This window comes from Nematolebias whitei, chromosome 16 (genome assembly GCF_014905685.2).
Source record: "Nematolebias whitei isolate Nwh7 chromosome 16, NemWhi1, whole genome shotgun sequence".
In the NCBI taxonomy this organism is placed as follows: Eukaryota; Metazoa; Chordata; class Actinopteri; order Cyprinodontiformes; family Rivulidae; genus Nematolebias; species Nematolebias whitei.
Window position 1 is genome coordinate 10861127 of NC_056513.1, and position 14439 is coordinate 10875565.

General features: G+C 40.1%; 1 protein-coding gene across 1 annotated transcript in view; it reads right to left on the reverse strand.

Moving 5' to 3' along the window:
* LOC119423086 (complement C3-like) overlaps positions 1–14439 on the reverse strand; it is a 32637-nt gene that overhangs the window by 11979 nt on the left and 6219 nt on the right. Inside the window, exons 7-23 of the mRNA XM_037690494.1 lie at positions 12109–12191; positions 11927–12014; positions 11734–11836; positions 11515–11635; positions 10348–10463; positions 8050–8196; positions 7772–7871; positions 7238–7332; positions 6957–7148; positions 6693–6848; positions 6453–6582; positions 5312–5380; positions 5009–5206; positions 4827–4932; positions 2990–3078; positions 2740–2879; positions 571–783 (exon numbers count right to left, since the gene is read on the reverse strand). Of these exons, the coding sequence (XP_037546422.1) occupies positions 571–783; positions 2740–2879; positions 2990–3078; positions 4827–4932; positions 5009–5206; positions 5312–5380; positions 6453–6582; positions 6693–6848; positions 6957–7148; positions 7238–7332; positions 7772–7871; positions 8050–8196; positions 10348–10463; positions 11515–11635; positions 11734–11836; positions 11927–12014; positions 12109–12191 (2146 nt within the window). The remainder of the gene's footprint in view (positions 1–570; positions 784–2739; positions 2880–2989; positions 3079–4826; positions 4933–5008; positions 5207–5311; positions 5381–6452; positions 6583–6692; positions 6849–6956; positions 7149–7237; positions 7333–7771; positions 7872–8049; positions 8197–10347; positions 10464–11514; positions 11636–11733; positions 11837–11926; positions 12015–12108; positions 12192–14439) is intronic.

A 14439-nucleotide genomic window follows, 5' to 3' on the forward strand; every position in this document is an offset into this window, starting at 1 on the left:
TATGTATGTATGTATGTATGTATGTATGTATGTATGTATGTATGTATATATATATATATATATATATATATTTGCTGAACATATTTTGTTCTGATTTTCATGTTGACTAATTTGACTGAATTATACACGTTTAGTTTTTTTTTGTCAGTATGCAATTAGCAATGGATTTGTGTAGAGTTTGGTAGATTTGCTTTTCTACATTCCCACAGTAAGCAAAAAAATTAATAATGAAGAAAAAATATGCTACAAGTAGATTAGGTTTAGCACATTAGCGTGTAAAAGTAAAAGATCAGGAGTGTTCTGCTAGTCCTCAGAATTGTGCAGTGCTTGATAAAAAGGGCTGTTTTCTAAACCTTGTCTAAGCAATAGTAAAAAAATAAAAATAAAAATCTGTTACCTGTATTTCATTGCTGCCCTGACAAAACTTATTTTACCAAATTTAAGTGGAGGGTCTAAATGCATAATGTAGATACATGTTTTCTTGATTTAATATCTGTAGATAAATGAATTAAATAGTTCATATAAGAATGTGACATTAAAAAATATATTCATGTAGATGGTCTCTCTTACCACCACCCGCAGCATCTTCTTAACACCATCATAAACAGATGAGTGGTGAACAGCTGCTTTGACCTCAATGCTGTGTTCTCCTTCCTTCATGGGAATAATGACAAAAGGCACTGATCGTGTGGTATGGGGCCCAATTCTGACCACCTGACGGTACTTTCCACGCTTGTAGGCTGCACTGCAAACATTCTTTTCTTCTATTAGTTCCACTCGAGCCTTGGAAAGAAGACAAAGACATAGAAAGACACATGCATACATAAACAACAAGATTTTTACACCCACATATTTTTTTTTAAACCCTGAACTCTGTTCAGAGTTCATAAAAACTGGTTCCTATATTTTATGGCCAACAGGCAAATGGAGAACAGGTCACTAGTCCGTCACAGAACCACATACATACACACAGGACACACACTTATGCATGCACACATTCACAACTAAGGTACATTTAAAATATCTGTTGCTTGCAATATATACATTTTATTAACATGCATATATATGCAGTGATAAAAACCAGGGAGAAATAAGCTCTACACAAAAAGGGACTTGACTTAATTGACCCTGAATAATTTTTATTTAAATGTAACAGCACTAACTACTATACAGCTGTGCCCTAATCATTTTTTTCCTATGTTATTAGGGTAATCATTAAAATGTATCCAGGAATGAACATTGAAAAAAGCATTGACGGTACAATTTCTTTGATCTTAAGGACAAAAACAAAATAAGGTGAATCATGCCATAATACATTTATTATTATAGCTTATGTAGCGCTCGTACCATGTAGCTAAAAAGTTAATCAATAGGTTTGATTGAAATGTAGTACATTGGTCAGGGCCCTGGGAACATTATTTTAAAGAAAGCTGTACTAACAGCTTACAGGAGATACAACTTACTGTTTATACTGTATTTAGTTTAATAGCGGTACCTCCACTTAGCAGGAAATTATTAATTTATACCTTGTTTGACCCAATAAGAATTTAATTCAGATAACTGTATGTGTATATTAAATACACTCCCTTGGAATACAAAAACACTTAAAATAACTTTAAAATAAGACACTGATGCCTGATTTAAATTTAGAGACACTTTTGTAAGAAAATAAAGTGTAAATGAAATAAGTAATTTGTTGCAGAAATACAAATAAAAACGAAAACAACTTCTCACAGTACTTTCAGTTCTATTGTTTGAAACCAAATATTTGCAGTCCAAATGACCCCTTAATATTTCAAGTAAGGCTTTTCAAACTTAAATTAAACACCAAAATAACCTGTTGCAGGCCTGAATCGATGTTTGGGTGCGTGGGAGCTAAAAACAAACAGCTCGTTCGCTCACTGAGCAAAGTAAAAAGCACGTGCATTGGTTTAGTTTTGTTCTCACAAATCCTTCAGAGTTTGAGATTGGATCGGGAAACGTTAGATGAGGAGATCTCTTTAATATGGCACTGAGCAAAGTAAAAAGGGCAGGTGATGTCACACGAACACAGAGATCCTTCCTGGCAGCAACCTCACAGATGGTAACCAGTCAGCTGAATGGGGAACTTCTAACTTCTCCAGCAGGTCCAAAGAATAGTTCCTGGTCCACTTTCATATGCTTCTTAAAGTCCATTACAGTCGGCAACTCTGCATTAACCGTTGTATTGGACAGTTTTGCTCTGTTACTGTCCCACATCCGAGCCGCGTGAGCTCTGCACTTGTCTGCCCTTCACACAGACTCACATTTCATGCAGCGTACCATTAATCCCACCCACTCCCATCTGGTCAAATTGCCATTTGGGCAAAATAAAACGCTTAATCCAATACAAAACAAAACTGAACAAGACTGACAGCACAACTCAAAGGGTAGGTTGTGAAACATCCACATGGCACCATGTGCATCACTCCTTATACAAACTTATTCAAGGAACGTAGTAAAAATGACAACTGTCTGTTTTAGTCTGCTTAAGCTAGATTTTCTTGAGCAAATATGAACTGTTTTTAAAATAATACATTTTTAAATGACAACATAATTTTTATCTTTCATATTTATTCCATTTTCATCACCTAGACACCGTTTTTAAAACTTATATCACTGTGAATCTAGTCCAATACTTAGTCTGTACTATATAGCACAGTTCAAACTGGGCTACACTGAGTTTGAGTTTCAGTGTAAAACGATAAATTTGTGACTTACAGAGATGGGATCAGGGCTGTAGTTGTGGAGGATTGCTTTGATTTCTAGCTGCTCCCCACGAACAGCGGAATAAGGCAGCCGGAGATCAATGAAGAATTCCTTACGGACAATTACCTCCAACGGTTCACTGACACAGATTCCTTGAAGATGAGAGACAGCACACAATTGATGAAACAACGGAAGAGAATGGATTTTCAAGCAATTGTCAAGTTGCAACAGAAACACGTAGCTGTAGTTGTGGACTCCTCACCAGATGTTCTTGACAGGCTGATGCCAGTTAACTGCCAGGTTGTGATTGAGTCGGGCAAAGGAACATTATGCGTAAACGACGTAGACACACTGTAATAAAGACAAGTGTAACGTTTGAAGCAAAAGCAGTTCTACATGGCAAGAGTTTAAGAAATTATGTTCAGTGATTGTGTTAGTGAGTGTGTGCAAATTGTACAACAGGACAATTCAGCTCAATTGCTCAGGGGGGCACAAATACAGCAGCTCAAGGGCTGGAGTCATTACATACAATTAAATTACAGTTTCAAATAAAGTTTTATTTTATGTAGCACTTCATCTGCAAATAACAACCAGATACAGTGCCTTGGGCTCCCTGTGTAGTGTAACTTTTCAAGTTGCAATATTAACTCATTATCTCACCCACAAACGAAACAAGTTCATACTATTTAACACTTATTTAGCAAAAAAAAAGAAGAAAGAAAAAAGAAAAAAATCTACAGCACACCCAAACTTTTTAAATTAGCACAAAATGAACTTTGTAGCAGCGGCACGGTGGTACAGTTGGTAGACCTGTTGCCTCTCAGCGAGGTCGCTGGTTCAAATCCTGGCCAGGAGCCTTTCTGGGTGGAGTTTGCATGTTCTCTCTGTTCATGTGTGGGTTTTCTCCGGGTACTCCAGTTTCCTCCCACAGACCAAAAACATGCATGTTAGGCTGATTGGTAACTCTAACTTGTCCCTAGTTGTGAAAGAGAGAGTGAATGGTTGTTTGTCTCGTTTGTGTCCTTGTGATGGACATGCAACATGTCCAGGGTGTCCCCCGCCTCTCACATATGGGCACCAATGACCCCCACAACCCGAAAAGGAAGAAGCAGGTAAAGATAATGGATGGATGGATGAACTTTATAGCACATAAATTAATTCAAACTGTAGTAATCTAAACAAATAACAGGTATGTTGCAAATTTCTCTGCTTGAACACCCCACCACACACACACACACACACACACACACGCACGCACGCACGCACGCACGCACGCACGCACGCACGCACGCACGCACGCACACACACACACAATAAACACATCCTAATGTTAAAATGTTTTTTCACACTTTGTTCAAACAGATAAACATAAGCCCTGCAGTAACATTGCATTAGTGCATCTATTTCCAATATCAAACAAAACACTGGTGCTGCAGTGACCACAGTAAAATGTCTTATTTAATGGGCCTCAATAAAAAGGGAAAGAAATTAAACAAAAAGCTGGAAAACCCTCCAAAAATAACCCATCATTGCAGGTCTGATTGTATTCAATTTAGGATGATACCGCTGCTCCTGGAGGATGCAGAAATACTCTAATCAGCACCTGTTCACTATCCGTCCTCTCCTGACACACATCAGCATCTCTCTGTTCTACTCCACAGGGCCCAAACCATCCACTCTCTTCTACCTTCCAGTCCATTTTATGTCCTGTTAGATTTGTGCTAACCCCAATGGCAGCACGAGTGTATCCTCCTCTCTCAGTTCTCTTTTCTTTTCGTTTTTTTTTCCACACTTTTTCCATCCCGCCCCTCAACAATCACAATCCTGGAATCATGAAGGGGTTACATCTAAGTTATTCATCGGCAGGCGGACTGAGCTGTACAGCCCTATCGTTGATCGTCTATGACTGGATCACATTTCTGTTGGAAATATTTGTCATTTAAGTTGTTGTAAATGTTTCTCTCACAGATAATTATTTGAAATTTAGTTTTCTTCCAAACAAATTTATTAGTACGCTGAATTTATTTAAGCCATGGGACAGATGTGGCCCCTGGGCTGCAAGGTGAATTGCTCTGTTGTACAACCTTAAAATGACTCACCAGTTAGGACAATGTGGAAAAGTGAAGTTTAACCACAGCCAACTTTCAGGAAAGTTGGTACGAGAAACTATGTTATGGCTGTCAATGTAAGTGTCATCATCCTCACCTAAAATGTTAGCACATACAATATCAGTTTTTTTATTTAGCATAATGTGTATGTCTCACATTGTCTTGTTTCTTACTGCGAGCTAAAATAAGGTTTTCTTCTTTCTTATCGAATATCTGGTGTTTCATCTCCTTGCAGCAGTTCAGGAAGGCATCTACACAGGCTTGACCATCCAAAATGTACTCTGCTCTCCGTTCACACGTGTACGAAAGTGGGATTTCCTTCATACCATCCAAACAACATTTCCGCTGCTGTTCATTCTCATACTGACTCACTGGGAAGAAAAAGTGGTTCTGGATGAAATAATGGAGTGAGTCCAAACATCTAGATTATGATAGGTGGATGACTTTATGTGTATATTTAGACCAGTGTTTCATACCCAGGGTGTTTCTGACCTCCATTATAGTTGTAGCTCGCTTATGTCTGGGTGACGTCTTACAATTCAACTCTGCAAACCATCAGAGATTAGATTGTTAAAAAAACAAATGATTAAAAACAGTCTATTCATTCAAACTGAAATTGCAGACATAAATGAAACTTAAGTATTGAAAGCCTAGCATTATTTGAAGGATGGCGTATCACCATCTTTCATGGCAGTTTTAAACTAAGATTGTCTTGTTCTGAGAAGGAACAGAGGTATAGTTGATTTTCTCAGACTACCGGTATTCAAATTACATTTTGTGCACGCCTGGGAAAACTTGCAAAATGTGTTAGCACTCAGCATATTTGTTGAGAATGTCTCTCAGCTACAACCGTACAAACTTTAGCCTTATATTTGCACATTTAATTGAGTTAGATCAGTTTTTGTGTTGGCTGAGGTCTGTTGCTTGTGATCACCATACTTGATTTTGGTTCACTCAACAAGTAGAGTTTTTGTACTATTCAATGAAAATGTACAGTATGTCCAAATAATCCTATGTGAAAGTTTAATTAAAACCCATCACTGTTTCAGAGATATTTTGCTAACAGTCATACAAGGTTGACTGCAATAATTCAATGGCTGGGAATTATGTGCAAAATGTTAGTGCCTGAAGTTTGTATTGGAGATCACTCTCAGCTACTACTCCAACCCCAAATTTTGGTTCATTTTAGATTCATTTTAATTAGATTTAATTCTGGGCAACGCGGTGGCGCAGTTGGTAGAGCTATTGCCTCTCAGGGAGAAGGTCGCCAGTCCAAATCCTGGCCAGGGATCTTGCTGGGTGGAGTTTGCATGTTCTCTCCATGCTTGCGTGGGTTTTCTCCGGGTACTCCGGTTTCCTCCCACAGACCAAAAACATGCATGTTTGACTGATTGGTAACTCTTAATTGTCCCTAGATGTGAGTGAGACAGTGAATGGTTGTTTGTCTCGTTTGTCTCTATGTGTTCCTGTGATGGACTGGAGACCTGTCCAGGGTGTTCCCCGCCTCTTGCACAGTGACTGCTGAATATGGGCACCAGTGACCCGAAAAGGAAGAAGAGGGTAAAAGATAATGGATGAATGGATAGATAACTCTAAGAGAAGATGAAGGATAATCACCCTTTCTGTAGGGAGTTTCGAAATTGGAGCTGGACATAAACATCAGCCCAGCATCAAAGAACACGTTCATATGGTTGCTTCCTCTACCAGGCGTGCAGCCGGTGTCATACTTCTCTACAAGGTCCCACACCTGCAGGGCAAACACATTTGAAATTAGGATTTATAAAAAATAAAATATAATTCTTAATCTCAGTAAACATTATTCAGTTATTTAAAAAAAAAAAGCAAAATAGAAATGACTTTTTTCTGGCTGAGACGGTGCTTATTGTTTAGAACATAGACTCCTTTGTCCACTGCAACCAGTCCCACTGTGGCACCAGGATCTCCTGTGACTCCCAGACCAAACATCCTGCGAGGCTCATAGGAGGGAACCGCTCTTGATGATTTTAAAGTCAACTACACGTGAAGAAAAGCAGAGCAGTAAATATTGTAAATATGCTCCTTATATGACTAACATCTTTGCGCTTTGTTTTAGTGCTGTTAGTTCAATGTTGTGTGTCTCACCGATCCCATGCAGGAGTCTTTTACATCCACCCAAACTGAGTCTGACACCACTTCATTATCCGTTGGATGGTAGTAGGCTATGATGCGGAATGATGGTAACATCTCTTTGGTGACAGGAAGTGTGAGGCCAATTTGTGTTTCTTTGCTTGTTTGGTAACGCTCAGACTTCACCAGTTGGCCTCTGCTTGTGATCTGAGCACACAGAACTTCTCATTAGGACATATCAAGTATACGTGTACAGTTCAGAAGAGAAAAGTCCATGCATGCAAAGCATCTCTCACCAGGAATGTGATGTACTTTGATTGACTTTGTGGATTATTGATCCTGATGTCAATGTTCAGATCGTCTCCTACTTTCACCTCAGCTATCCGAATGCCTTCAAATTGGAAAAGTTGTTGTGTTAAAAGATTTATTCCATGACTCCTGAAGTCCTTGCTCTAAGTTAATGTAACTTCTCTGTCAGCATGATGTTACTGACCTTTTACAAATGTGTAAAATCAGGCACCACACCCCCAAATAGTTACTTAGCTATGCCCTTTACTCTTGGTTTTTTTAATTGACTTTTGTATATAAACATATTTGTTAAGTAATTTTAATGGTGTTTTATGTTGTGAGTGCAACTTGCAGTGTTGTCGGGTGCCTAAATTACTACAGAGCACAGTTGAAACAGAGATAATGAACTTTGTTTAGACTAAATGTATTTCAACAAACTGGAAGTACTTTGTATATATTAAACTATTTAGACCACAAAGCATCACAAAATACAGATTTTGATGCATGCACATAAGTAACCGTAAAAAGGTATATTGCAATACTTATGTGGATGTAATTGTTGCTGCCAGTGGTAAAAGAGGAAGCTGTCATACTGGCTGATGCTTGTCTTTCATTTGTAATCAAAGGTTCATTTGTCTTTGCCTGTAATTTAAAGCAAACAAATACAAACTTATAGATGGTGATGTTAGAAACAAGTGGACGTACAGATAGGCACATTTTCTAAGCAAAGCCTCATTTTTGTCCTTGTTGCTGTTCAAGTTACTTTCGTAATGATTTTTGAAAATTATTACACAACATTAATTTGATTAAGTTAGCTTACAATGATTGTTAAATTGCTTTGTGTTGTTTTTGTATTGACAACAAATCTTGCAATGCCACTGGCTGCTGTGTTGGTCGTTGCTCCACCAGGACTGAGCACCACTGGAATACCTACAGCTGGACTGTCATCAGGATTCACCACTTCAACCTGCCATTAAATAATAAAAACATTAATCAGACCACTGCTGTTTGCACTTGTAACTAATTATAGATTGTCATATAAATGAATGTGTAATGCAAAACTGATGGTTGTATTAAGATTTATAAAATAAATGACAGACAACAGTAATTTACTGCAGCCTTGGACCCATATACTGTAGCTGTTAGCTTCTCAGTCTGGTCTGAATTCAATTGTATTTATCCAAACTGACACACAAAAAAAAAAACATTTGTTTTTGTTTGTTATAATCATTTATAGGCTTAAGTCTTTCCTTTTTGATAATCCTATTGTTAGGGTTGGCTTAGGTTTCCTGAGCTATATACATGGCTTAATTTGTAAACGATTGATGCCAGAAATTTTTTAATAAAGTAGATGTGATTTCCTGCATTTTGGGGTATGTTAACGGGTTATTGAACATCTACGTTTTCCTAAATTTGTAAACACTCCGCTTCTGTCAAGCATCCTACCCCCCTCCTACCTTACTTGACGGTTCTGAGCCCAACACTGTCCCTGCTTGTTGTTGTCTGACTCCACATGTGAAACCTCCAGGCGCCTCCTCCTCAACTTGCATACTATCTTTCATTCAACCTTTATTTAAACTGGTTAGTCCCATTGAACTTCGGGGGCTCATTTACAAGAGAGCCCTGTGGGCAGCTCGGCACTCACCCCCACCACTCTTTTAAGGGCGGAGATTATTTTAAGGGTAGAGGCGGAAATGCTACTTGAAGGGGCAGCTCGTATGCTTAAGGCAGTTCAAGGCAGTCATATTTGTTCGTAATTTTATTATTTTTAAGCTTGAGAGTTACCGGATCCAAGCAAACAGTTACCAGAACGCACTCTGTCAGAATAAGAGAGTTCCTGGATCCTGTTCTGGTAGGATCCAGCTCAAATTAAGCCCTGGAGCTATCCCTTTGTTATGCTGCTATAGGCTTAAGGCTCCAGTATACTCTCGCAGACCTTTATCCGTACGGACTCGACGTGCACTGTCCGCAGAGAGTTGAGACTTCATACTCGAGCGTCCACCATGAGCGGCTGCAGACCAGCTCTACAGGCAAGGGGCGTTTACCTTTGGGACAAACTGAGTTTGCCGATTGATGATCATTTGCTGACACGCCTACTGGGTTGATTGACAAGTCACAAAATAAAATAAAAAACGAGCTGGCAGCAAGCGACATTGGTGTTCTGTGTTTATATGGTGTTAATAAAAAGTTGTAAAAAAACAAAAAATGAGAGCACTGGCCCTGCAGCCCACACATCAGACCACCCCACCAGGAATCTCCAGACCCTCCTGCAGCCACGCTGGACCTGATTTTAATTAGCTCGTGACAAATTCCTTCATTTCTCACCATTTCAGTCATGGCATCAACGGAGGAGGAGGAAGAGATTGCTTGCCTCTTGGCCAAAAAACAAAATTAAAGGCCATTAAACCAGACCACGGATGAAGAAGGGGAATTTAATACATTGGTGTCGCATACAAAACTGTCCGTTGCTGGGCAGTTTATTGTGCGACACCAAGTACGCAGTCGTAAAAATTGAGATTTGCATGGACATGCCCTGTGGGTGTCCGCTTCGACTATAATCCGGTATGCAGGGACCTCCGTGGACTGACGTACGCCCGAATATACTAGAGACTTTAGACTGCTGGATGACAAACTGACCACATTTCCTCACTTTGCTGCTGTCTTTACTCTACTCTACCTGTTTTGTAATTATTTCTACCGTAACATGTGTTTTTGTCTTTTTTCCAATAGGGAGTACACCTGAACCTGTCATTCTCTTTGTTTGTTTCTCTTTCCTGTCCTCTCAAACCCTAGCCGGTCGAAGCAGATGGCTGCTCGTCCTGAATTTGGTTCTGTGGGTTTCTTCCTGTTAAAAGGGAGTTTATCCTTTCTACTGCTGCTTTTGTGCTTGCTCAGGATGGGAGACCGCAACGAAGTGAAGATTCAATGCAATCTGCTAGCTTCTTTGAATAAATAACTTTTACTAATTGGCTTGTTTTATGCGTGAATGTTTTTGTACAGTGCCCTGAGACAACTTCTGTTGTGACTTGGAGATACAGAAATAAACTGAATTGAATCAACAGTGGAAACACATCTACACTTTGCTGACTTAAAATGAAAAACAACTTTGGTTGTTTACCGTAACGTCAAAGTACAATCCTGATTTGAAATATTTTGGAGTTTTTTTAAAACTGATTCTGTAGGGGGATGTGACGATCTGGATCCCTCTTATCTCCGCCTCCACCATTTCACTTCCTGTGATGGGAAAATGAACACATGTACACAAGTGCTGTTTAATCGTTTGCTGTAAAGAGGTCACTGAATTAAAAACAGCAGTATATGCAAAATTGTCAGTTCACAAACTGCTTATTTCTCAGTAAATTTCAATTCTGAACATGAAAGACAATTCATTCAGTTGTTTAAATATATTAGAAATAATGAATAAAAGAAGTGAAGTTTAACTCTAATGGAAAAGCTGAACACCAGTGCCTGTTATTGTTTCTGCTCTCGTTTTCTTTGGAAGAATAGCTTTTTTCCATTTTTTTAATATACAAGCCTCCTCACGTGATTTTCTTTTTCAGCTTTTGGTTTCTTTGACTTTTTATATCTAAATGATTATATAATGTTTTTGAGTCAACAAAGTCCATGCTCAATAATCCAGGTATACAATCCAACAATTTTCAGTCAGGTCATCTGGACAGTTTCTTTTTTTGTGCTGAAAAATTTCACCTTCCATCCAGAAGGCTTCATCAGTCAAGGAAACACACAACACAAAATTAATTCTTCCCCCAACAGTTTATTCCAAAGTGGAACAAGCCAGTTATGTTGGTGCTAAGATGGTCTCTTTGAACACGCCCCCTCCTCCAGTGCTGGCCCTCTTCCTCATCGACAGTTGTGTCAAACTGTCCAGATGACCTGACTGAAAATTGTTGGATTGCATACCTGGATTATTAAGTATGGACTTTGTTAGGTTTGAACCAGTTTGACACAACTGTCGATGAGGAAGAGGGACAGCATTGGAGGAGGGGGCGTGCCAAAGAGACCATCTTAGCACCAACATAACTGGTTTGTTCCACTTTGGAGAAAACTGATGGGGGAAGAATCAGTTTTGTGTTGTGTGTTTCCTTGACTGATGAAGCCTTCTGGATGGAAGGTGAAACGTTTCAGCACAGAAAAAGAAACTGTCCAGATGACCTGACTGAAAATTGTTTGAATCCTTTTGAGTCACTTTACTAAACAAACAATCAAAGTTCATTCAAAAATATTGTATTAAACCGGCAAAAATCAGGTAATGCCTGTCTCTTACTGCTCTCTGTCAGCACACTGACAGCCACATATATGGAGGTGCCCACAAGACTATTGATATCTGTAAAAGTCTGAGTGATCTGTTCCCTTCTCAGTGTGGCCCGTCCTTCTCCATTTTGGACCTAAAACAAAAACAATGAATTGTTAGCCTGATTTTGAGTAAACATGTTACACTCCTACTAAATTTGAACGGGATAAGAAACTTTGTGCGACTTCTCACCGGCACTCTTGACAGAGAGTGAGGGAGGCTCTTCTTCACACCGTTCTCCATAATTCCAAACACAACATAGGCCGTCCCATCGACTTCTTCTCCAAACAAATACCTACAACCAAAACACATGGACAGTTTAAGGTTATTCTTTGAAAGCAACAAATCTGACCAGATCACATGGAATAAAAAAACCTTCACATACATAGCTTTAATGTTGATGGTAAGGTCTTCACTGTCCACATAGAAGAAGGGCTTCTCGGATGACAGTTTAACCTCAAAGCTGGGAAGCACTAAATGAAATCAAACAAAACTAGTTACTGTGAGTTCCACAATGGTGAACTGTAATTAGATGTCAAATAGCACAGATGATAGTGAAACATTTACCATATTCCTTGACCTCAAACTCTGCAGAGAACCTTTGCTGTGGGTTGCTTTGGAACTTTGTCACCACTTTCCACATTCCAGGACTGCACAGAGAACACATAATCACTATATTAAAAAATGTGTTCAATATTTTCATATTTTAGCCAGAGAAGACAGATGGTTTGAGAGGGGGTGAAGGAAGACATTGACAGAGGAGGAAGTCTCAGATTTTAACTTTCAAAATCTTACTATGCAGCATTAGGCCCGATTCCAGGTCAGATCCACTCTAATCCACTCCTTCAATTCAATTAAATTTAATTAAAAATACTTTATTAATCCCAAAGGAAAATTAAACGTTGTTGTAACTCATCATCCTGGTTTCGTTAAAGAGTTGTTCTAGATGCTGATGGCTATGTGATCAGCTCTGCAAGGTGCTGGCAGACATCTTTATCTCCTCACTTACCCTGGCAACAGTTCCCACTTGCGTGAAAACTGCCACCATCATCCCAGTCCCAAAGAATTCTACAGTGACTGGTCTGAATGACTACTGGCCAGTAGCCCTCATCCCGATAGTCACTAAATGCTTCGAAAAACTGGTCATGACTCACATCAAAACAACCATCAACATCAATGAGGACCCTCATCAGTACGCATACCACGAGAACCAATCAACAGAGGACGCCATTTCCTCTGTGGTCCACATTGCTCTCATCCACCTGGAGCAGAAGGACTCCTACGTCCATATGCTCTTTGTGGACTTCACATCTGTCTTCAACACCATGATCCCCCAAACCTTGATGAACAAACTATTCACACTAGGACTAAGCCCCTCCATTTGCAACTGGGTCCTAGACTTCTTAACAAACAGACCAGAGTCAGTGAGGATCAACAACTTCTCCTCCTCCACCATAACCCTCAGCACTGGCTCCCCTCAGGGATGTGTGCTGAGCCCCCTCCTGTTCACTCTGCTCACATATGATTGTGCAGCTACCCATCCTGGCTGTCACATTGTAAAGTTTGCAGATGATACAGCGGTGGTGGGATGCCACAAAAACAACGATGAGTCCAGTTACAGGCAGGAGGTGGAACACCTGGAGAGCTGGTGCAAAGAGAATAACCTTCACATCAATGTGAAGAAGACAAAAGAGATGGTCATGGACTTCAGAAGGAACAAACACACCTACACCCCCCTGAACATAGGAGGATATGCAGTGGAAGTGGTCTCCAGCTAGAAGTACTTGGGTGTACACCTGAATGACAACCTCAGCTGGAGTAACAACACTACCAGCCTGATCAAGAAAGATAATCAGAGACTCTACTTTCTCATGCGGCTGAGATGAGCTGGTCTGGGAAGCTCAGTCCTCACCTCCTTCTACAGGTGTGCAGTGGAGAGCATCCTGTGCTCCAGCATCAACGTGTGGCATGGAGGCTGCACAGCTGCAGAAAGAAAAGCTTTACAGAGAGTGGTGAAGGCTGCACAGAAGACTGTTGGAGTCAGACTCCCCACCATCACAGACATTTACACCTCTAGATGCAGGAAGAGGGCCACCTGCATCATGAAGGACCCCACTCACCCAGCACACACACTTGTTGCCCCAATCCCCTCAGGAAGGAGGTTGAGGAGCATTAAGTGTAGAACCACTAGACTGAGGAACAGCTTCTACCCTGAGGCTGTTACTCATGAATCTCTAACCAGAATAAATGTCACTTTAACTCAGTCCTTCACAAATAGTGGGGCGCGCCCCCCTTGGGGGGCCCGGAGCAATGTTAGGGGACGCGCATGTGACCCCGAAGAACATTTTGGGCAGGGAGTAATAATAATAAAGTTATGAACAAATGTCTGTCTTGTCGTTTGGGGAGCCACGATTGAACCGTGTCGCTTCCCTCTGCTGCGGAGCAGCTGGTGACGCTCGTCACCCACAGCACGCGTTACCTGCAGCACGCGTTACCTGCAGCACGCGTTACCTGCCCCTCTTCCTCTTTCACTTTAACATTTTTTTTGGTTTGATTTTTTAGTTGTCAAAGCACAATTTTGATGCTTTTTTAAATACAGAAGTAATGTTTAATAAATGTTAGGACTTTATTCTTTGCTAACAAGTCCTCCGCTCTGGACACATTTCACCCACAGCACACAGCAACAAAGAGTTTAAACTCAAAGTGAGAGTGACACTTGCCCCCTCTTTCACATTGACAACATTTTTTAGTTTTATCGATTGTCAAAGTACAATTTTATTTGTTGGAAAAACGTATGTTTAACAAATGCTAGGACTCTATTCTTTGCTAACAAAATATATTTTGTCATTAAACAACTTGTCAGGTTCTTCTCTTGTGAGCGCTTCCCCTGGACCCCCC